This window comes from Copadichromis virginalis, unplaced genomic scaffold (assembly GCF_057382275.1).
Source record: "Copadichromis virginalis isolate Kocher_CV1m ecotype Utaka unplaced genomic scaffold, C_Virginalis_male_GT1.1 unmapped_scaffold_1, whole genome shotgun sequence".
NCBI classification, from domain to species: domain Eukaryota; kingdom Metazoa; phylum Chordata; class Actinopteri; order Cichliformes; family Cichlidae; genus Copadichromis; species Copadichromis virginalis.
This window is the reverse complement of record NW_028188589.1, coordinates 1,656,575-1,681,774: the sequence shown is the minus strand read 5'-3', so window position 1 is coordinate 1,681,774 and position 25,200 is coordinate 1,656,575. Positions and strand designations below refer to the sequence as shown.

At 41.6% G+C, this 25,200-nt stretch overlaps 2 protein-coding genes across 2 annotated transcripts; both read right to left on the bottom strand.

Moving 5' to 3' along the window:
• Positions 1 to 4,245: 4,245 nt before the first annotated feature.
• LOC146679498 (neoverrucotoxin subunit alpha-like) lies at positions 4,246 to 19,492 on the bottom strand. The gene is made up of 5 exons (XM_085450298.1): positions 19,482 to 19,492; positions 19,095 to 19,268; positions 12,869 to 13,042; positions 5,239 to 5,285; positions 4,246 to 5,090 (listed from the first exon to the last, which is right to left on the bottom strand). The coding sequence occupies exons 1-5, from the start codon at positions 19,490 to 19,492 to the stop codon at positions 4,549 to 4,551; spliced, it is 948 nt and encodes a 315-aa protein (XP_085306424.1). The 3' UTR covers positions 4,246 to 4,548.
• Positions 19,493 to 20,137: 645 nt separating this feature from the next.
• LOC146679497 (protein NLRC3-like) lies at positions 20,138 to 22,610 on the bottom strand. Its single transcript, XM_085450450.1, has 2 exons — positions 22,411 to 22,610; positions 20,138 to 22,259 (listed from the first exon to the last, which is right to left on the bottom strand). The coding sequence occupies exons 1-2, from the start codon at positions 22,445 to 22,447 to the stop codon at positions 20,458 to 20,460; spliced, it is 1,839 nt and encodes a 612-aa protein (XP_085306576.1). The 5' UTR covers positions 22,448 to 22,610; the 3' UTR covers positions 20,138 to 20,457.
• Between the last annotated feature and the right edge of the window lie 2,590 nt (positions 22,611 to 25,200).

Genomic DNA, 25,200 nt, shown 5'->3' with positions numbered 1-25,200 from the left:
TTCATTCACCCGTAGCTAGCCAGGCCCCTGTAGCTGGTGCAGCCGAAAATAGCGTAGGCCCCGCTAGCTGTTCCCCGGCAGGTCCCAAGCAGCTGGGGAAACAGGGAGGCTGGGTCACGGTGAGGAGGAAGCATAGTCCTAAACAGAAGCCCCAGGTACACCACCAACCCGTTCATGTGTCTAACCGTTTTTCCCCACTCGGCGACACACCCGCCGGGGGTCAAACTCTGGTAATTGGCAATAGAGACACCGGCAACCATAGTCAATTGTCTTCCAGGGGCCAGAGCAGGCGACATTGAAGGAAATTTAAAACTGCTGGCTAAGGGTAAACGTAAATTCAGTAAAATCATAAGTCACGTCGGCAGTAATGACACCCGGTTACGCCAATCGGAGGTCACTAAAATCAATATTGAATCGGTGTGCAACTTTGCCAAAACAATGTCGGACTCTGTAGTTTTCTCTGGTCCCCTCCCCAATCAGACCAGGAGTGACATGTTTAGCCGCATGTTCTCCTTAAATTGCTGGCTGTCTGAGTGGTGTCCCAGAAACGATGTGGGCTTCATAGATAATTGGAAACCTTCTGGAGGAAACCTGGTCTTGTTAGGAGAGACGGCATCCATCCCACTTTGGATGGAGCAGCTCTCATTTCTAGAAATATGGACAAATTTATTAAACCCCCCAAAATATGACTATCCAGAGTTGGGACCAGGAAGCAGAGTTGCAGTCTTACATGCCTCTCTGCAGCTTCTCTCCTCCTGCTACCCCCCCAAAAAACCCATCTCCATAGAGACTGTGTCAGCTTCCAAAACGACAAAAAACAAACTAAAAACCAGCAACAAACAACTTAAACATAAACAATTACAAAGAAAGAACAATACAGTATCCACATCTGAACCAAAGAGTAAAACAGTGAAATGTGGATTATTAAATATTAGGTTTTTCTCCTCCAAGTCTCTGTTAGTACATGACTTAATAATTGATCAACAAATTGATTTACTCTGCCTTACAGAAACCTGGTTGCAGCAGGATGATTATGTTAGTTTAAATGAATCACCACCCCCGAGTCATTCTAACTACCAGAAATCTAGAAGCACAGGCCGAGGGGGAGGTGTGGCAGCAATTTTTCACACCAGCCTATTAATTAATGAAAGACCAAGACAGACTTTTAATTCATTCGAAAGCCTGATGCTTAACATTGTCCACCCCAGCTGTGAAACTCAGAAACCAGTCTTACTTGTTATCATATATCGTCCACCTGGGCCTTACACAGAGTTTCTGTCTGATTTCTCAGACTTTATATCTAATTTATTTCTGAGCTCAGATAAAATAATTATTGTGGGTGATTTTAACATCCATGTAGATGCTAAAAATGACAGCTTCAACATGGCATTTAATCTGTTATTAGACTCAATTGGTTTCTCTCAAAATGTAAAAGAACCCACCCACCACTTTAATCACACTCTAGATCTTGTTTTAACATATGGCATCGAACCTGAACATTTAACAGTGTTTCCTGAAAACCCTCTCCTGTCTGATCATTTCCTGATAACATTTACTTTTACAATAATTGATTACACAGCGGTGAAGAGTAGACTTTATCAAAGTAGATGTCTTTCTGAAAGCACTGTAACTAAGTTTAAGAATATAATCCACCCACTGTTATCATCTTCAATGCCCTGTACCAACACAGAGCAGAGCAGCTATCTGAACGCTACCCCAACAGAGGTCGATTATCTTGTTAATAATTTCACCTCCTCACTACGTACGTCTCTGGATACTGTAGCTCCTGTGAAAACTAAGGCCTCAAATCAGAAGTACCTGACTCCGTGGTATAATTCTCAAACACGTACCCTAAAGCAGATGACTCGTAATCTGGAGAGGAAATGGCGTGTCACAAATCTAGAGGATCATCATTTAGCCTGGAGAAATAGTTTGCTGCTTTATAAGAAAGCCCTCCGCAAAGCCAGAACATCTTACTATTAATCACTGATTGAAGAAAATAAGAACAACCCCAGGTTTCTCTTCAGCACTGTAGCCAGGCTGACAAAAAGTCAGAGCTCTTTTGAGCCAACCATCCCTTTAACGTTAACTAGTAATGACTTCATGAACTTCTTCACAAATAAAATTTTTATCATTAGAGAAAAAATTACCAATAATCATCCCACAGATGTAATATTATCTACAGTTACTCTTAGTACCATTGATGTTAAGTTAGACTCTTTTTCTCCAATTGATCTTTCTGAGTTAACTTCAATAATTACTTCCTCCAAACCATCAACGTGTCTTTTAGACCCCATTCCTACAAAACTGCTCAAAGAAGTCCTGCCATTAATTAATTCTTCGATCTTAAATATGATCAACCTATCTCTAATGATCGGCTATGTACCACAGGCCTTCAAGCTGGCTGTAGTTAAACCTTTACTCAAAAAGCCATCTCTAGACCCAGCAGTCTTAGCTAATTATAGGCCAATCTCCAACCTTCCTTTCATATCAAAAATCCTTGAAAGAGTAGTTGTCAAACAGCTAACAGATCATCTGCAGAGGAATGGTTTATTTGAAGAGTTTCAGTCAGGTTTCAGAGCTCAGCACAGCACAGAAACAGCTTTAGTGAAGGTTACAAATGATCTTCTTATGGCCTCTGACAGTGGACTCATCTCTGTGCTTGTCCTGCTAGACCTCAGTGCAGCGTTCGATACTGTTGACCATAATATCCTATTAGAGCGATTAGAACATGCTGTAGGTATTACAGGTACTGCGCTGCAGTGGTTTGTATCATATCTATCTAATAGACTCCAATTTGTGCATGTAAATGGAGAGTCCTCTTCACACACTGAGGTTAATTATGGAGTTCCACAGGGTTCAGTGCTAGGCCAATTCTGTTTACATTATACATGCTTCCCTTAGGCAGTATCATTAGAAGACATAGCATACATTTTCACTGCTATGCAGATGACACCCAGCTCTATCTGTCCATGAAGCCAGATAACACACACCAATTAGTTAAACTGCAGGAATGTCTTAAAGACATAAAGACCTGGATGGCCGCTAACTTTCTGCTTCTTAATTCAGATAAAACTGAGGTTATTGTACTCGGTCCTGAAAATCTTAGAAATATGGTATCTAACCAGATTCTTACTCTGGATGGCATTACCTTGGCCTCCAGTAACGCGGTGAGGAATCTTGGAGTCATTTTTGACCAGGACATGTCCTTCAACGCACATATTAAACAAACATGTAACACTGCGTTCTTCCAAATTAGAAATATCCTGTCTCAGAGTGACGCTGAAAAACTAGTTCATGCATTTATTACTTCCAGGCTGGACTACTGTAATTCATTATTATCAGGATGTCCAAAAAACTCACTGAAAAGCCTTCAGCTAATCCAAAATGCTGCAGCAAGAGTCCTGACAGGGACTAGAAAGAGAGAGCATATTTCTCCTGTTTTGGCTTCCCTTCATTGGCTTCCTGTTAAATCCAGAATTGAATTCAAAATCCTGCTCCTCACATACAAGGTCTTAAATAATCAGGCCCCATCTTATCTTAATGACCTTGTAGTACCATATCACCCTATTAGAGTGCTCCGTTCTCGCTCTGCAGGCCTACTTGTTGTTCCTAGAGTATTTAAAAGTAGAATGGGAGGGAGAGCCTTCAGTTTTCAGGCCCCTCTTCTGTGGAACCAGCTTCCAGTTTGGATTCGGGAGACAGACACTATCTCTACTTTTAAGATTAGGCTTAAAACTTTCCTTTTTGCTAAAGCATATAGTTAGGGCTGGACCAGGTGACCCTGGATCCTCCCTTAGTTATGCTGCAATAGACGTAGGCTGCCGGGGGATTCCCATGATGCATTGAGTTTTTCCTTTCCAGTCACCTTTCTCACTCACTATGTATTAATAGACCTCTCTGCATTGAATCATATCTGTTATTAACCTCTGTCTCTCTTCCACAGCATGTCTTTATCCTGTCTTCCTTCTCTCAACCCCAACCGGTTGCAGCAGATGGCCGCCCCTCCCTGAGCCTGGTTCTGCCGGCGGTTTCTTCCTGTTAAAAGGGAGTTTTTCCTTCCCACTGTCGCCAAAGTGCTTGCTCATAGGGGGGTCATATGATTGTTGGGTTTTTCTCTGTATCTATGAAGCGCCTTGAGGCGACTTTTGTTGTGATTTGACGCTATATAAATAAAATTGAATTGAATTGAACATATATAATCCATACTAATGATGAAGGAACTGAGCTCACAGTCCATTGTTCATTCAGTGAACTACTCAGTTTATTTTGGGCCTCAGAAATGCTCACTCTGTTTGTACATCACTGTCAGCAATAGACTCATTCTGCTGTGTGGACAGGAACACATGTGACATCACTTCCTGTTTGTTTGTGACTGAAGAGGAAGAAGTTTACAAGGAATCATTTAGAAGAGTTTCAAACATCAACTGATTGAATCCATGAATCTGAAAACGTGTTTGTGAGTGAAAGAGACAGACATGTACAGACTGAACTATCTGTTCAACAGTCAGAGTGTTTCTGTAACAGGAGACACTCTTTACACTCCACTCAGCACAGGGACACTGAGCCACCAGGATACCAGAACCTAAACCCAAACCCAGGATAAAGAGTTTGAGTGAATGTGGTGTTGAAGGTGTGGAGGTGGATCAGAGTGTCAGAGGAGACTCTGTAGAAGGACAGAGTGCCAGCAGGACAGTCCACATACACTGCTGCTCTGTTAGAGACAGAGGAGGAGGAGGAGGAGGAGGAGATGGATGTTTGTATCTTATTGTGCCTGACATGATGAGGACCATCATCAGAGCAGCTCAGACTCCAGGACTGATCATTCCATCCAAACACACAGTCTCGGTCTCCTTTCCTTCTGATGCTTCTGTAACTCACTGATATATAAACGCCTCCTCTCCACTCGACCTCCCAGTAACAGCGACCAGTCAGACCATTTCTACACAGCAGCTGTTCCCAGTAATCAAATCTGTCTGGATGATCAGGATATGACTGAACCTCCTCCAATTGTGTCACCTTCCTGTTGTTGTCAGACAGTTGGAGGTTTGTGTTCACTGTGTTTGTGTCGATTGTGAGTTGACAGGAATCTGATGGAGAGAACAAACACAATCCAGCTGCAGTTATTGATCCATCATCTGTTCATTGATTGACACTTTGATGATGACTCCTGACATGATGAAGATGGTTGAATGTGTGCTGCTTTGTTTTCATGAATCCCATTAAAAACACACTTACACTTCCTCAGACCTGGTCTCAACCATCGGACTCCAGCAGGCTCCACCCTGAAAGGAGGAGGGGGGTCAGAGCAGCACAGTCAGCATGCACACATGGACATTACATGGCTCTCACACACACACTGTTACACACTGAGCTCAAAGCTCGGCTCCACTGTTTTATTCAAAGAAATCTACATTTATTTATCAGCACATTTAAAAACAGCTTGAGCCAAAGTGCTGCACAGAGTAGAGAGAAAATAGGAAACATACACAGTAATGACTATAAAGACTGGTCAGGATTGAAAGCTACAGAGTACAAATGTGTTTCCAACCGGCTTTTAAAAATGTCCAGTGTTGGTGACGACCTGATGTGAAGGGTGACTGTTCCAGAGTTTGGCTGCAGCCATCGATAAAGCTCACCTCTGTTTTTACGTCTAGTTCTGGTCAGAAGCTGCTTATCTGCAGACCTGAGGGCTCCACTTGGATTCTTTTGTTAAAGAGAGATAAGATGGAGCCAATCCATTCACAGATTTAAAGACAACCAGATCTGGAAGTGGATTCTACCACGTACTGGTAACCAGTGGAAAAAGCTGGTGATGGGTCGTCTAGCACAGACCCACCGCTGGAACCAGACAATTGATGAGGGAGAGAACTGTGACAGCGCCGTTCCTTCACTTGACCTCAGTCGCTCTCGTCTGCTCCCTCGTAACACTGCTCTTTATTGAGCTTACATGAATATGCACAAGTTCATTATGACGTCTTACACAGGTATGAACAAAGAGTACCAGTCTGTGCATAGTGTGTGTGCGCGTGTGTGTGTGTGTGTGTGTGTGTCTGTGTGTGTCTGTGTGTGTGTCTGTGTGTGTGTGTGTGTGTGTCTGTGTGTGTGTGTGTGTGTGTGTGTCTGTGTCTGTGTGTGTCTGTGTGTCTGTGTGTGTCTGTGTCTGTGTGTGTGTGTGTCTGTGTGTGTGTGTGTGTGTGTGTGTGTCTGTGTGTGTGTCTGTGTGTGTGTCTGTGTGTGTGTGTGTGCGTGCGTGCGTGTGTGTGTGTTCCAGATGTGACCCTGTGACCCCAAAGCTGGTGCTAAGAGTCCAGCGGTCCCCCTAACAAAGGGCTCTTATACTTAACCAGACACAGAGCAGGTGTCCTCCTACACCAGGGGTCTCAAACTCGCGGCCCGCGGGCCAATTGCGGCCCGCAGGACGATAGTTTTTGGCCCCACCTTAATATGAAAATGTAATGTTAGTTTGATAATGTATGACACTTTACAGTGTTGTGGGCGGAGCTGAATTAACCCACCAATCAGGGTGGGATATGGATCTCAGGGGACACCAGCCGGGCTTGATGCAAGCAGGGAAACATTTCTCAATGAGTCAAAGTTCCAGCAGCGTTGCCCTGGAGTGTTTCTTTCTTTCCTGTGCCTGGCTGGCTTCCTCCTTTCTATTGGGCAAACGCCGACATTCGCCCCAGCGCGCTGCGTTCACAACACTTCAAAAAAAGTTGTTTTTTTAAGTTGCTGCCCAGCGGGACATTATACGTATATAGATTTATACACACGTCAGTGGGATTTAAAGTTATTTTCCACAGAGAGAGATCTCATATTAACTCTCACAGTGATGCGTAGGCGGCGGGATAAAAGAAAAGTCATGAACTCAATGCAGCCCAATTTAGTCTGCAGTCACATAGCGACACCTGTTCATCGGCAACAACAGTCCCCGGTAACCCGGACTAATTATAGGGTCGCACCATAATTTGTGGCTCCATGTTTTTATTTGCATCACTGCGTTTGCATTGCAGCAAACATGAACATTACATATATTTCAATATAATGTAAAAGCAGTCAAAACAACTAACATCAGAAACAGCTGATGTTATTTGTTATATGTCACGGTGTCATTTCCGTTTCTTTCTCCTGTAACAACAGCCCGGCGCCGTGAGCAGTCGCCTTTTTTGCGCTCGCTATCCCTGCACTTTCTACCATCTGCAAACGCCACGGTGTTCGTGTCGTCATGAAAGACATGAACATCGAGCGTAAAAACAAAGGAGACTGCTACCGGCTTTTTATCTGCCGATCGCCGTGCTACGGTTGCAAGAAAAAGAAGCAGAAATGACCTTCTCTACGCGTTGAGACGTTCCCCGTCCGTCGGCTAAACGCTTGATTGAAACTTCAATGCGACAGTGACACCAAGTAGAATTATAAATGTCACATAGCCCCAAACATGTCTTTTTCAAAGCCTGCGGTGAAGAGAAAGGTTGGTGATGAGCACCGACAATTTCAGGAAAAGTGGGAAATGCAATATTTCTTTGTTGAGCACAGGGGCACCCCGACCTGTCTTATTTGCACAGAGAAAGTTGCGCTGCACAAGGAATACAATTTGAAACGTCATTACACAACTAGACATGCTGAGCTGGATGCAGAATACCAGGGAGACGAGAGAGCGAACCGGGTTGCCAGTCTTAAAACAGATCTACTGAGGCAGCAAGATTTCTCCAAGAAAGCAACCAAAGAGAATAATGCAGCAGTCGGAGCCACGTGGTTAGTGAGATGATTGCTAAAGCAGGGAAGCCATTCACAGAAGGTGCATTTGTCTAAAAGTGCATATTGCAGGCTGCAAATATAGTCTGTCCGGGAAAGAAAGGTCAGTTTAGCAACATCAGCCTTTCTGCCAACACCGCAGCAGATCGCATTTCTGACCTGTCAAGTGACATTTCTGACCAACTGTGTGAGAAAGCCAAATGTTTCAGTGTATACTCAGTCGCTCTTGATGAGACCACAGACATCACCGACACTGCCCAGCTCCCAATGTATGTCCGTGGTGTTGATGACAGTTTTGAAGTGATGGAGGAGCTGCTCACAGTAATTCCAATGCATGGCCAGACCACCGCTCAGCAGATATTTACAAGCTGTGTGATGCCATTGAGAATGTTGGTTTGCCATGGAAGAGGTTTGTTGGAATAACAACAGATGGAGCGCCATCAATGACAGGGAGGAAACATGGACTGGTGGCACAAAACAAACTGGAAGAGGAAGGCGTGGAGGAGGCCATTGCTCTGCACTGCATCATCCATCAGCAGGTCCTTTGCAGCAAATGCCTGAAGTTTGACAATGTGATGTCTATTGTTGTGAAATGCATCAACCAAATCAGATCCAGGGGCTTAAAGCACCGAAGGTTCTGTGCTTTTTTAGAGGAAATGGAGTCAGAATATGGGGATGTGCTCGACTTCACTGAGGTACGTTGGCTCAGCAGGGGAAATGTATTAAAGAGACTTTTTGAGTTGAGAGCAGAAGTGAAGCCTTCATGGAGAAGGATGGAGTTAGTGTTCCTGTGCTAACTGATCCCAAATGGCTCATGGACTCAGCTTTTCTTGTTGATATGACACATGAGCTTAATGTACTGAACAAGACGTTACAAGGCCAGGGGCAACTTGTCAGTGCTGCCTATGACAACGTGAGAGCATTCTCCACAAAACTGGCGCTCTGGAAAGCTCAGCTCTCTCAGACAAACCTTTGCCATTTCCCAGCATGCAAGGCACTCGTGGATGCAGGCACACCATTCAGTGCTGACGAGTATGTTGATGTCATTTTGAGGCTACAGGAGGAATTTGATCACAGGTTTGCTTACTTCAAGACACACAGAGCCACCTTTCACATTTTTGCGGACCCCGTCTCCTTTGATGTGCAAGATGCCCCTTCTGTGCTTCAAATGGAGCTCATTGAGCTGCAGTGCAACTCTGAACTCAAAGCAAAGTTCAGGGAGGTGAGTGGAAAAGCAGACAAGCTTGGACAATTTTTGAGAGACTTGAGCCCTAGTTTCCCTCGGCTTTCCCGAATGTTCAAGCGGACCATGTGCCTTTTTGGTAGCACATACTTGTGCCAAAAGCTCTTCTCCACTTTGAACTTCAATAAGTCCAAGTACAGGTCCAGACTTACGGATGATCATCTTCAAGACATACTGAGGGTCGCAACTGCTTCCTCCCTCAGGCCAAATCTGGCTCGGCTATGCGAGAGGAAACGCTGCCAGGTCTCTAGCAGCAAGGAGTAGGCAAGAGAAGCCATGTTCAGAAGAACAGTTCATTTTCTACAGTGTTCCATTCATGTTCAGAAGAAGGTTATAGAACTGTTAATACAGACATTTCAATCTAAATACAGCAGATATAGAAGACTGAAAGATACACACAAGTTCACTGACTAAAAATATCTTATTATTATTTTATTTATGTATTACAGATTGATTTATTTTCTTATTAATTCTTAATTTGTTTATTCATTTTTCATATTTTGTGTTAAAAAATAAAAATAAAGAGATTTGAGAAGATTGGAATTTTTTAACCATGCCTTTCTTGTAGAAAACCTAATGCGGCCCAGCCTCACCCAGACTCTGCCTGCAGCGGCCCCCAGCTAAATTGAGTTTTAGACCTCTGTCCTACACCATAAATCAGTAAGAGAGGGTACGACCTCTCTCATGGCCCCAAGTGGTGTGTGCATGCCAGAGCACTCTGGAAGGCACACAGAGTCTTTACAGACTACTCAGGATCAAACCTCTATCATTATGCAATCGATTATACAACTCTAAGCATATATGAGTAAATATTTCTAAGCATAAATGACAATCAACAATATAAACCTTACAGCTGGTTTTAATAACAGAATTCATTTGTTTCTCAAACGAGAAAGAGCTATCGAGAAACACTCCTAAATCTTTAGTTCTTAACTTTTCCAGTGGGCCAAGGTCAACATTATCTGCTAATGCTAAATAGGCTGCCGTTATTAACTAATGCTAATTTGACATGAATTAGCATTATGCACTAATGCTAACACTTACTTTTTTTAAAAATGTGAGTAGCTAATGCTAACACTATTTCCCTTAACTTTATAACAATGTGAACGGCTAATGCTAACACTCTTTTTCCTAGCATTATAACATCTGAGCTGCTAATGCTAAGTAGGCTGCCATTAGCACCTACGTCTAATTTAAGGCAAATACGCATTAGAACCTAATGCTCATATCGTTTTCCTTTGCTTTATAACAATGTGAGCAGCTACTGCTAAATAGCATTAGCTAATAACAGCAGTCTAATTTAATGCAAGTTAGTCTCATTTGCATTACAACGATGTGAGGAGTTAACGCTAAGTATGCTGCCATTAGTGGCTAATTCTAATTAGGGGTGAATAAATATTACCAGCTAATGCTAATATCGTATTCTCTTCCCTTTTAACAATGTGAGCAGCTAGTGCTAGGTAGGCTGATGCTAGCAGCTAATGCTAAAGCTAATTTAATGTGAATTAGCATCACATTAGTGAGGAGTTAATGCTAAGTAGACTGCCATTAGCAGGTAATGCTAATTTTAGGTGAATAGGAATTGGCAGATAATGCTAATACCATATTTTCTTGCTTTATAACAATGTGACCAGCTAATGCTATGTAGGTTGCCGTTATTAGCTAATACTAATTTGAGGTGAATTAGCATTATCCCCTTATGCTAACAATGTTTTTTCTTACTTTTTAACAATACAAGTAGCTAATGTGAACACTTTTTTTTTTTATTGAATTCTAATTTTTCCCTTGCGATGTGAAGAGTTAATGCTAAATAGGATGCCATTAGTGGCTAATTCTAATTTTAGATGAGAAAGCATTAGAAGCTAATGCTAATACCATATTTTCTTGCTTTATATCAATATTAGTAGGTAATGCTAAGTACGTAGCCATTATTAGCTAATGCTAATTTAGGTGAATTAGCATTATCCACTAATGCTAACACTGTTTTTGCCAACTCTTTTCCCTTGCATTATAACAATATGAGCAGCTAATGCTAAGAAGGCTGCCATTATTAGGTAATGCTAATTATTATGTGTGTTAGCATTATCCGCTGCTGCTAGCAATGTTTTATCTTACCTTTTAACAATATCAGCAGCTAATGCTAACACTACTTTAATTTCAGTTAAACCTACTTAGCATTAATTAACTTCATTTAGCATTAAGAAGTTTTTGCTATAGGCTACCATTAGTGGCTAATGCTAATTTTAGGTAAATAGAAATTGGCAGCTAATGCTAATACCATATTTTCTTGCCTTATAACAATGTGACCAGCTAATGCTAAGCAGGTGCCATTATTAGCTAATACTAATTTGAGATGAATTAGCATTATCCGCTTATGCTAACAATGTTTTTTCTTACTTTTTAACAATACGCCATTAGTGGCTAATTCTAATTTTAGATGAAAAAGGATTAACAGCTAATGCTCATACTGTTTGCTTTGTAAGAATGACAGCAGCTAATGATATGAAGTCTACCGTTATTAACTAATGCTAATTTGATGAGAATTAGCATTATCCGATAATGGTAACTCTTTTCCCCTGCATTATAACAATGTCAGGAGTTAATGCTAAGTAGACTGCCATTAGGGGCTAACTCTAATTAGGGGTGAATAATTATTAGCAGCTAATACTAATACCGTTTTCTCTTTTTCCTTATAACAACTTGAGCAGCTAATGCTAATTTGATGCGAATTAGCATTATATTAGTGAGCAGTTAATGCTAAGTAGGCTGCCATTATTAACTAATACTACGTTGACGTGAATTATCATTATGCGCTACTGCTAATACTGTTTTCTCTTACTTATTAAAAATGATAGTAGCTAATACTAATACTCTTTTCCGTTGGGTAACAACAAAGTGAGGAATTAATGCTAAGTTGGCTGCTTTTAGCGGCTTATTCTAATTAGGGGTGAATAATTATTAGCAGCAAATGCTAATACCGTTTTCTCTTTCCTTATAACAATATGAGCAGTTAATGCTAATTTGATGTAAATTAGCATTATATTAGTGAGGAGTTAATGCTAAGTAGGCTGCCATTAGCAGCTAAAGGTAATTTGAGGTGAATAAGCACTAGTAGCTAATGCCAATACCCTTTTCTCTTGTGTTATAATGATGTGAAACGTTAATATTGTTCTCAAACAACAGAATGAGAATGAAATATTGATTCTAACAGGGCCCATAAACAGCATTAGCTTAGCAGCATTAGCTTATCAGAGTCTCCATCATGGTCACACAAATCCTTAGCGGAGCAAAGTGGCCTACTTAGCAATAGCTGCTGTAGAAAGCAAAGGGAAAACAGTATTATCATTAGCTGCTAAATGTGCACTTGAGAACAAATCTATTGTGAATTCAGCCGTGAATGTAGTGTTTCCAGTAAGCTTCCATTTCCAAATGTTAGCTGCTCCTGTCTGCCTCTTTGTCACACACACAGACTGAAATGATTCACAGCCTTGTTTCATCCTTCTGTCAGTGTCACTGACTGTCACTGTGACTGTGGACATACAGCATGGGAAACACACACATGGCTGATACTTGTATCTAAAGTTACAAAATGTTGTCTCTGTCCAAATATTACCTAACTGTAAGTCTACTTTTAATGAAACTCTCAACATGACTTATCAGTTATCATTAATGTTCCTGCAAACAGACTCCTTGAAGACCCCCTACATAAATATCCATGTACTATCCAGCTAGACTAGTGTGTCTGTCCCTGAAAATATTCCTGCATGTGTGATTGTTCATGTCTCATCTGCAGGAAACAAACAGGAAGTGAGTGAAAGACACAGGAAATGATTCCAGCTCTTCCTCCTATATCAGACATTCTCTCCATACCTGAGAGTGTCCAGTCTCCAGCCTGGATCCTTCAGTCCAGCCGACAGAAGCTTCATTCCTGAGAGACCTGGATGATTGTAGCTCAGGTCCAGCTCTCTCAGATGGGAGGGGTTGGAGGTCAGAGCTGAGGCCAGAGAAGTACAGCCTTCCTCTGTGATCAGACAGCCTGACAGACTGCAGACACACAAAACAACAATCCATCTGTTATCCATCTCTATAGCAGCATAACTAAGTGATGGTTCAGGGTCACCTGATCCAGCTCTAACTATAAGTTTTATCAAAAAGGAAAGTTTGAAGCTGATCGTCAAAGTAGAGAGGGTGTCTGTCTCCTGAACTCAAACTGGGAGCTGCTTCCACACCCAGTCCAACATAGCCAGGCTTTCTTTGCTGCTTTGACAAAACCTCAAATCCCAGTCAGAGATGGTGAGCATCATCACAGTGATGATCATTTCTCTGTTAACCCAGGCTTTCTGCTTCAGGATCTGTGCACGCTCACAGAACAAGGAGACCTTTAAACATCATTTCACTAAATGGATGGACTGAGCTCAGCCTACAGATGAACTGGATAAATAAAGATTTGACCTCAGTGTGCTCAGTGTTCCTGTCTATTCCTAACATATTCCTAACATGATAGCTGCACTTTAGAGCTCTAAAACTGGAACTGACACATATTTAAACTCCACATGTTACTCAGTACATTCAGTTCTGACACTCGCCCACAGTCCAACAAAGGAAACATGGAGATCACATCAGTTTGTCACCAAAGTCTAATTATTCCAGAGGGCAGTGTTGATACAACTAAAGTTATTTTTAAGCAAAGTTGAGTTTTTTATTGTCGCAGTACTTCATGTCTGAAGTATCACTTAAATGCATTACACGCTGTTGATGGCAGCAAACAAACCACCCAAACAAACAGAGGTGGGAGGCTTGGGCAGACTACGTAGGATCAGCTTGTGGGAGGAGTCAGGATAAAACCAAAGAAAGACAAGCTAACAAACACCACAGTGAAGTGAGTAGCTACAAACTGCAGGCTGATTAGTGTTGTTGAAGAAGTCGGTCTGAGGAACGTTCTTAGGATCAACAAATGACGGCATGTATGAGCCTCCCTCAAGACGCACCATCACAAGAAGAACACATGAGCTGTAGAAAAAGGAGAGACTATGAAAGCCACGGCGTTACAACGTGCACCAGCTGTTGGTCTCTCTGGAGACTACTGGGCGTGGCTGGGTAACCATGGTTACTTGGGAGTTACAGTACATGATATTAATGAAGAGTGGGAGCTGCGTTCTATAGCAAACAATTTGTTATGAGGTAATCAGCTGATCTTAGTTTAACCGGAAGCCCTTCACAATAATTGCAATGCCTTTATTTTGTACAACTACCATCAGTTCGTCTGTACTGATGGTAACTTAAAGTCACACTAATGTCGTTTAGTTTCTATAGTTTATGTAGTGGAAGTATACTACAGTACCCTGATCACTGATAGGACAGATTTATGTAGATATACACCTTTGTGTTTAACATTACTGCATTATAGTACTGTGATCTTTGTCCTTATATATGGCTATATTAGCTATACTGATGTACGTACATATAACTGGATATGTAACTTATCTATTCATCTTATTTGTCATGTATTTGTATTGTGTACTTCCTTTTTGTAAGAAACCACACACATGATCACAGCCGCAAGAATCAATCAGTGAAAGAATAAAGTGTCTCAAACCAAACCTTAAGCTCTTTATTCCACATGCTGGGATCATTTGGCCTTCAGTGGTGTTCTGGCTGACACACCGGAGTGACCAGAGTGCTAAAGAGTGAATCGGACACACCAGTGTCATCTCTGATATCTCCACTACATTTAATCGTCCTTCAGCTTGTGGCTGCCGTTAGCTGGTCTGCTAGTTAGCTGATTTGCTATTTAGCCGGTGTGCTAGTTAGCTGGTGTGCTAGTTAGCCGGTTCGCTAGTCAGCTGGTGTGCTGACCAGCGAACCAGTAGGTTACAAGATGAGCTTGTCTGTCTGATGAGCCAGCTCTCTCTGTCTTGGTCATTTTGTCCTTGGGCAAAACCTAACCTACCACTACAACTGTAGCTTACCTCCACCAGTGTGTGAATGTGAGAGTGAATGAATACAGGGAGTGCAGAATTATTAGGCAAATGAGTATTTTGTCCACATCATCCTCTTCATGCATGTTGTCTTACTCCAAGCTGTATAGGCTCGAAAGCCTACTACCAATTAAGCATATTAGGTGATGTGCATCTCTGTAATGAGAAGGGGTGTGGTCTAATGACATCAACACCCTATATCAGGTGTGCATAATTATTAGGTAACGTCCTTTCCTTTGGCAAAATGGGTCAAAAGAAGGACTTGACAGGCTCAGAAAAGTCAAAAACAGTGAGATATCTTGCAGAGGGATGCAGCAGTCTCAAAATTGCAAAGCTTCTGAAGCGTGATCATCGAACAATCAAGCGTTTCATTCAAAATAGTCAACAGGGTCGCAAGAAGCGTGTGGAAAAACCAAGGCACAAAATAACTGCCCATGAACTGAGAAAAGTCAAGCGTGCAGCTGCCAAGATGCCACTTGCCACCAGTTTGGCCATATTTTGGAGCTGCAACATCACTGGAGTGCCCAAGAGCACAAGGTGTGCAATACTCAGAGACATGGCCAAGGTAAGAAAGGCTGAAAGACGACCACCACTGAACAAGACACACAAGCTGAAACGTCAAGACTGGGCCAAGAAATATCTCAAGACTGGTTTTTCTAAGGTTTTATGGACTGATGAAATGAGAGTGAGTCTTGATGGGCCAGATGGATGGGCCCGTGGCTGGATTGGTAAAGGGCAGAGAGCTCCAGTCCCACTCAGACGCCAGCAAGGTGGAGGTGGAGTACTGGTTTGGGCTGGTATCATCAAAGATGAGCTTGTGGGGCCTTTTCGGGTTGAGGATGGAGTCAAGCTCAACTCCCAGTCCTACTGCCAGTTTCTGGAAGACACCTTCTTCAAGCAGTGGTACAGGAAGAAGTCTGCATCCTTCAAGAAAAACATGATTTTCATGCAGGACAATGCTCCATCACACGCGTCCAAGTACTCCACAGCGTGGCTGGCAAGAAAGGGTATAAAAGAAGAAAAACTAATGACATGGCCTCCTTGTTCACCTGATCTGGACCCCATTGAGAACCTGTGGTCCATCATCAAATGTGAGATTTACAAGGAGGGAAAACAGTACACCTCTCTGAACAGTGTCTGGGAGGCTGTGGTTGCTGCTGCACGCAATGTTGATGGTGAACAGATCAAAACACTGACAGAATCCATGGATGGCAGGCTTTTGAGTGTCCTTGCAAAGAAAGGTGGCTATATTGGTTGCTGATTTGTTTTTGTTTTGTTTGTGTATAGAAATGTATATTTGTGAATGTGGAGATGTTATATTGGTGTCACTGGTAAAAATAAATAAATGAAATGGGTATATATTTGTTTTTTGTTAAGTTGCCTAATAATTCTGCACAGTAATAGTCACCTGCACACACAGATATCCCCCTAAAATAGCTCAAACTAAAAACAAACTAAAAACTACTTCCAAAAACATTCAGCTTTGATATTAATGAGTTTTTTGGGTTCATTGAGAACATGGTTGTTGTTCAATAATAAAATTATTCCTCAAAAATACAACTTGCCTAATAATTCTGCACTCCCTGTAGTGGGATTGTAAAGGGTCTTTGAGGGTCTCGAAAAGCGCTATATAAATGCAATCCATTATTATTATTAAGAGCATCTTTAGGCCTGACTGTGCTCATCCTTCCTCCAACCTCTCCTTACCAAAGATAACAACTACATCAGTATTAGCTCAATAACAATTTCTGCAATTCAATTGTGGACATTCATTTTTAAACCTTGTGTAAAACGATAAAACCTCAAAGTCTGAGCATTATTCTTTGTGCAAACAGCTCTTGCAGGTTCCCCCGGACTTAGGTTATTTTTATTATTTAATTACTTTCCTTTAAGCAGCTGTTCAGGCTACTAAACTCATCCCAGAAATAACAAGTGACACCATTAATAGTAGAGGTGGGAATCACCATACAACTCGCGATACGATATTATCACAATACTTAACGCACGATACGATATTATTGCGATTTTTTTAAATATTTTGCGATATTTAAATTCTGCACATAAAGGTAAACTTTATCAATATTCATTTTATCTAATATCAAAGTCTCACACTCAGTCTTTCTCTCATTTCAGTCAGTTTTATTGTTGACAAACTGAACGGTTTGTATTACAGTCTAGTCCAACTTAACTGAATGCAACCATCTGGTACAATTATAGCTATTCTGAACTATGCAATTTATGAAAACTATGCAGCCCCTTCAGCAACTGAAGAATTTGAAAGTAAATTTAAAAAAATATATAATTTTACATTAAATAAAAAAGTTTCAAACTTAATTAAAATTAAACATGTCTTAAATTAAAATAAGTAAACTGTCATGTTTATTGCTGCCAAAAAAAAAGTTAAACACATTTGGACAGTGAAGGAATGTCAGGATTGTTGCTCAGAAAAAGGATCAACATGCTCTGAAGTCAACATGCTCTGACTCCAGAGCATGTTGACTTCAGAGAAAAAATTGTTTGTAACAAAATATCGATTTCTGCTGTCCCTGTATCGATACATTATTAGCAAACAAAATATCACGATACTACACAGTATCGATTTTTTCCCCCCACCCCTAATTAATAGTGGAGCTAACTTTAACAGGTGAAACTGATTTGACCTATAAGGCTACTGCAGTTACTTCTTATCAGGTTTAGTAGGGAAGACATCTGGATGAGGTAGTTAGTAGTATGTAGTTAGTACCGGGCGACTCCCCTCCCCCACATCGGCACCAGAACCCTGTATTATCTACAGGGTAAGACTGCCTGTTTTATCAAACTATGGCCATTACTACTGTGATCATTTGCAGCCCAGTGTGCCGCTCTCTCTGCTGGGATGAACCACTGGAGCTCACCCAGTCATCCCTTTCTTTCTCTCAAGAAGAAGTGAAATAAATATATTTATTATTTTACGAGTCTAATATTCTTTAAATCAAACTGTAATGAATAAATGAAGCAAGAAGATTTGGTGGCTCCACGTGTTGTAGAAGAAAAGATAAACATCTCATTTTGAGAAATCAGCCTTTAAAATTAAGTACTGTGAATAAAAAAACAAACAGCGAGCCAATCAGCAGTCGCCAATATCCTCCTAATTTCATTCACAAAGAAATCAAATATATATATTATGGGCCCAAAGGAGCCTAAATCTTTAAATTAGGCAGTGCATGAAGTATTTTTTTAAATAAACAAAGACATGACTATAACAACTTTTAGTAATTCAGAGTCCAATTATCCACTCAAATGTAAATAAAAGTTCACTTGACAGCTGTAAAAGTTACCTGTTTATACAATAATATAATTCACATTTCAAATGATCATCTGTGGAAAAGTTTGAATCCTGACCTGAGAGTTTCCACTGCACACTGTGAACTCTTTAGTCCAGCGGACAGAAGCGTCACTCCTGAATCCTGCAGGTCAGAGTTACTCAGGTCCAGCTCTCTCAGACTGGAGGACTGGGAGCTGAGGACTGAGGACAGAGCTTCACAGCTTCTCTCTGACAGGTTACAGCCACTCAGTCTGAAAAATAAAAGACAATCTATAAAACAAGTACTCATGTAGAGTTTGTTAATACATTTCACAACATTAAATGTTGACTTTCTATTTTTAAAGGAAACATAAACATACTAAGATACAACATCATATGTATGAACTTTAATTAATAATTCTAAAAACTAAATGTTTTCTGATCTGACCTCAGAGTATTCAGTTTACAGTTTAAACGTTGTAGTCCAGCAGACAGAAGCTTCACTCCTGAATCCTGCAGCTTTCTGATACTCAGGTCCAGCTCTGTCAGACTAGAGGACTGCGAGCTGAGAACTGAGGACAGAGCTTCACAGTTTTCCTCTGAGAGTTCACAGATGTTAAGTCTGAAGATAAAAACATGAATAAAGATTGTTGTTAAAGTGTAATCAAGGTGCAATAGCTTATTGTCTTGTGCTGAGCAGGTTAGTAAAACTTCCGTTTAACTTTGAAATGAATAAAAATGCTATGAAACAAGGATAACTGGATAAAGACATAAACAAAAACAAACATCAAACACATAAACAAACAGAACTAAACATAATACAAATTGATCTGACCTCAGAACATTCAGTTTGGCATGTGGACTCTCCACTGCAGCAGACAGAAGCTTTACTGCTGAAGCCTTCAGGCTGTCGGTACTCAGGTCCAGCTCTCTCAGACTACAGGACTGGGAGCTGACCACTGACAGCAAATTTTCACAGCCTTTCTCTGAGACGTTACAGCTGCTCAGTCTGTGAGAGAAAGGAAAAAAACAAAAACAAAAAAAAACAAACAATATATGTGATCAAATTAAATTTGTTTATATGTTGAACCCTTTTTTTAAAAAATTTATTTAAACCTATGAGACTATGAGTGCTACCAGTCCAGTGCACATGATTGGTACCTTGATGGTACCTTGCTCAGGGGTACCACAAGGTAACTATTCGGTGGATTCGACCCCTGACCTTATGATCATGGGGCGACCACTCTGCCTACTGAGCTAATAATTCTGTGTACACTGTCATACAATATTAACTAAAACAATTATTTTAGAAAATTTTAGTAATTCAATAATCATGCTCATTACCTGTGTATTGTGAATAACACTTGATTTTAAACACTAGCTGTATAAAACTCTTCCTGTTAAAGGTGTGTATAAAGGAGATGAGCTGAAATGCAGACTTCATGGAGAATGTTTGCTGTCAGGATATATCAAAGACAAAGCAGAGATCCATCCAGTCTCTTCCACTAAGCCCACAGAGGGACAGACAACCACTCTCACTCACACCTGCATGAAGTTTAGATCACCAGGTAACCTAACTGCATGTCTGTGGACAGTGGGAAGAAACTGTAGAGGACCCAGAGTGAACCCACTGTAATTCTGTGATAACACTGGTTATGGAAGCCTTACAGTTACATATGGTTACTGACAAGAAACACGACCTTAGAGGCAATTTCAGTAATGAAGACCGAGTTTCTCCCTCCATACAGGATGAAAACATGACAGCACAGCAGAGATTTATATTTAAAAAGGGAGGGTGTGCACTGAAAGTGAGATACAAACTTGAACTTAAATTATGAACATCAGAAAAAGATGTAGGTGAAGTCTGGCAGGTGACGTTTGTGCATTAGAATAAAACAACCAAACTCCTGGAGTTGGAGACAAATGAACAAGCTGAGGATAATAAACCTGTCAGAGGGGCTGAAGCATCAGAGCTCATGTTCTTATAGGCTGGGTCTGGATTGTCCTTTGATAAGAGTTACAGAACAAAGTGTGTTTTAGAAATGCTGGAGTGAAACATTAAAACTACCATATATTTACCGAGTGACTGATGATCATTTAATTTACTATTTTAAAAAAATGTTACAGTGCTCTTTGAACTCAGCATTTCTGATTTATTTCCCATGATTTTAACAATGAAGCGATGACAACATGTTTACTCACAGAGCTTTGTTGGAGGCTTTGACCACTGGCAGCATTCTCAGAAGAGCCTCCTCTGAAGCAGAGTATTTCTTGAAGTCAAACTCATCCAGATCTTCTTCTGATGACAGTAAGATGAAGGTCAGAGCTGAGCACTGAGCAGGAGACAGTTTACCTGTGGAGAGACTTCCTGAAGTCCTGTATTGTTGGATCTCCTCCACTAGAGAACGATCATTCAGTTCATTCAGACAGTGGAACAGATTGATGCTTTTCTCTGCAGACAGATTCTCACTGAGCTTCTCCTTGATGTACTGGACTGTTTCCTGATTGGTCTGTGAGTTACTTCCTGTCTGTGTCATCAGGGCTCGTAGGAGAGTCTGATTGGTCTGCAGGGAAAGACCCAGGAGGAAGCGGAGGAACAAGTCCAGGTGTCCATTTGGACTCTGTAAGGCCTTGTTCACAGCACTCTGGTAGAAGTGTTTCTCTGCAGATTCTCCTGTTTCAGACTTCTTGGATGTTGTTTGTTGTTCTTCCAGCAGATTGAGTCCAGAGTTGATGAAAGTCAGATGGACATGAAGAGCAGCCAGAAACTCCTGAACACTCAGATGGATGAAGCAGAACACCTTGTCCTGGTACAGTCCTCTCTCCTCTTTAAAGATCTGTGTGAACACTCCTGAGTACACTGAGGCTGCTCTGATATCGATGCCACACTCTGTCAGGTCTGATTCATAGAAGATCAGGTTTCCTTTCTGCAGCTGATCAAAAGCCAGTTTTCCCAGAGACTCCATCATCTTCCTGCTCTCTGGACTCCAGTGTGGATCTGTCTCAGCTCCTCCATCATACTTGACCTTCTTCACTTTGGCCTGAACCACCAGGAAGTGGATGTACATCTCAGTCAGGGTCTTGGGCAGCTGTCCTCCCTCTCTGGTTTCCAGCACATCCTCCAGAACTGTAGCAGTGATCCAGCAGAAGACTGGGATGTGACACATGATGTGGAGGCTTCGTGATGTCTTGATGTGAGAGATGATCCTGCTGGCCTGCTCCTCATCTCTGAATCTCTTCCTGAAGTACTCCTCCTTCTGTGGGTCAGTGAACCCTCTGACCTCTGTCACCATGCCAACACAGTCAGGAGGGATCTGATTGGCTGCTGCAGGTCGTGTGGTTATCCAGAGGCGAGCAGAGGGAAGCAGTTTCCCCCTGATGAGGTTTATCAGCAGCACATCCACTGAGGTGGACTTTCTAGGGTCAGTTAGGATTGTAGTTTTGTGGAAGTCCAGAGGAAGTCGACACTCATCCAGACCATCAAAGATGAACACAACCTGGAAGTCTTCAAAGCTGCAGATTCCTGCTTCTTTGGTTTCAGTAAAGAAGTGATGAACAAGTCCCACCAAGCTGAACTTTTCCTCTTTCAGCACATTCAGCTCTCTGAAAGTGAATGGAAATATGAACTGGATGTCCTGGTTGGCTTTGTCTTCAGCCCAGTCCAGGCTGTATTTCTGTGTTAAGACTGTTTTCCCAATGCCAGCCACTCCCTTTGTCAGCACTGTTCTGATTGGTTCATCTCTTCCAGGTGAGGCTTTAAAGATGTCTTCTTGTCTGATGGTTGTTTCTGGTCTGTCTGGTTTCCTGGATGCTGTTTCAATCTGTCTGACCTCATGTTCATCATTGACCTCTGCAGTCCCTCCCTCTGTGATGTAGAGCTCTGTGTAGATCTGATTCAGGAGGGTTGGGTTTCCTGCTTTAGCGATGCCCTCAAACACACACTGGAACTTCTTCTTCAGCTTAGACTTAAGGTTACGATGACAAACAGCAGCTGGAAGTTCTGAATAATAATAATAAAAATACAACTTTAACAATCATATTTTACAAAATGCTGATGACAATTTCTGACCCACTGAGAAATGACTGAACACACTGGTGTCACAAGTCTCTCATTTATCCAGCAGCTTAAATCTTTAGATAAATCCTCTTACGTCTCTGCAGACGGTCAGCCAGCTCCTCCTGCTTCATTCTCCTCAGGAAGTCCACTGTGATCTTCACAAATGCCTCTCTGCTGTTTCTCCTCTGCTCATCATCCTCCCTCTGAAACTCCAAGCACTGGGGCTTATTTGGATTCAGAGCCTTCTGGATCTTCTTCAGCTCGTTCTTCACAAAAGTGATGATGTTGTCCTCCAGCAGCTGGAACAGAATACTTTATGAATGACCCACCACTCTGAACTTTAGTCCACACAACATCCACTTCTTTACGATCAAGGGGCATATCATCCGCGAACTCTTTACCAATTATAGGTTTGACTTTATCTGATTAACTGAGACTTTGTCCACAACTCCATGATCCCAAAGCGTTGATTCTGTTCATATGAATGCAGCGATTTCAGTGGGAGAAACATTTCACTGGTGTTCAGAGCTGAACTACCAACAGGTTGATGATCAAAGCCAGAAACTTGGAGATGTTTCAGGTGACTGAGTTGATCGTACAGACAACTGGTCTTAAAGGTTCACTCTGTTTACACATACAGATCAGTATTTAAGGTTTGACTCTCATCATCCACTGGAGCACAAACTGGGCGTCATCAGGACACTACAACACAGAACAAACACCATCCCCACAGACACAGCAGCCAGCGAAGCAGAAGAACTTCACATCAAGAAGGTCCTGAGTAAATGTGAACGCTGGTTTGAGGGCGGAGTCAAGGAGGCCATTTATGTGAAAAGGAAAGACCATCTCTGAATGGAGGAGGGGCCTAAGGGTACATTTGTCACCATCTTACATGCTGTGATTGCAGCCATTCCCCAGCTCTCTGTGAACTGGACTCATGACCATTGATCAACAACCATTGATCAATGGTCCTGACAATATGCGTACCAATGATCAATGAACTGACCTCCCAGCCCATTGTTCCTTCAGTGGGCTGGTTTCAGTCATACAAATGTCCTGTTTATGAGATTGAAACCTGCAGTCAGCTGAGACTGAAGAAGTCACCTGATGATGATGAAACGTTTCTCACACTGAAAACATCCAGATGAACAGAATCAAGCTTTTTGGGATTTACGTACCTGGATGATTGAGCATCAAGACACAACTCTGTGACTTTTCTCAGATGAATAAATCCTCTCCTCCAGCTTTGTTTACATCTACCAGCCCTGTGGCACTGCCCAGGGAAATAATCTATGTGAGAGGTGGAAAGTCATACAGGTGTCTGCTCCTGCCTTCAGTTATTTTATCTACTGTGTGTCAACTGGCTGAACCTCCTCCAACTGTCTACTGTCTCCCTAAACTCAACAATGACTTAGTGATCTATCCATTCTCTGACCAAAGACATCCTGCTGCAGGAGGTTAACATAGCAGCCAATGATGATCCCACTCACTGTGAACAACACATTTGGACCTGATTTGCTGCTCTGGTTTACACGTGAACTTTGACTGCTGTCACCAACTTGAGAGGCTCTACAGAAAAACTGGACTTGTCCATAAAAATCATAAACTACATTACAAGGACAGCATTGCTCAATCAACTCTAATTACTATGACCATGTTATCTCTTCTAACTAAGGTACAGACACTCAAACTTGCTGCTTTCAGTGAGAAGTCAAATGTCTGAATATGAGCTGGAAGCTGCTGAGAGTCCTCCTTCTTCCCGTGGGGTTTACTTTCTCTACTACTTTCACTATAAACACGCCCCTTTCATGCACCTGCAGAGGGCCACCAGCAGATGGAGCTGTCTTAAACAAATCCACTTGGATAGTTAGCTGTAGATGACTTTATCAGTATGATTGTAGGATTTTGAGTTATTCTTTAGATTTATTTAAACTCCTATATTGTGCACAAGTGTTGAGCGACCCATAATTTCTCTGTACTTTTCATAAGAGCAGCCAGACTTTCAGCTAGTTTTTCTTTGCTCTGCAGGTTTATGAAGGTGTGTCAAAGTTGTTCTTTGGACATTAGCTGCTTTTTAAATCATTTTCAGTCCTCGTACAGAAACACTCTTCAAGCTAAATCCAAGTGTGTTAGACCAGAGTTAACCTGATAGATATGTGTGGGTGTGTAACTCTTAGAAGCTGATTGGCTGCTTTTTATGGGGGCTGGGTCTTTGGAAAGTGTTTTAGTAACACACCCTGAACTGCACACTTTAACAAACAACATGAGATTTTAACAGTAATGTAAAACTCATGTGATTCACTGTTATTAAGCACAAACACATCTATGGCCCTGTTTCCATTAGTAGCTGCTCAGATCGACTCACCACAGGTCACCACGACTGGACTGGATCCACTGGTTTCCATTACAGTTGAGGACCACCTAATGTGGTCGTCTCAATACAGCCGAGTGTCGACTAACATCATTAGTAAGTGCTAATGCTGCTAATTTCCATCATATTTGTCATTTATTGCTCAAAGTTTTTGAAGAAACAGTTATTCAGCTTCATCCCCACTGATCTCGACTACAAACTGTTTCACTTTGGTTTTTGTTTAAAGCCTCGATGTTTAAAACGTTTCCCTGTGATCACATTTGCACCGTCTGATTTCAAAGTTTGTTTCTTTTGGTCATTTAGTCCACAGAGTCCTTGGTGTTCTGAAAGAGACCTATAAATAAATGCATTATTATTAATATTAAAGTAGTTGTTGTACATGTACAGACCATAAATATGGAGTCCAGCTGTGTTTGATGCTGCTGGGCAGACTGACCACTGGGAACCTCTGAGCTCTGCTGCTCCACTCTGTGGAGGAACCATGAAGGATTAGATCAACACAGGATAAAGATC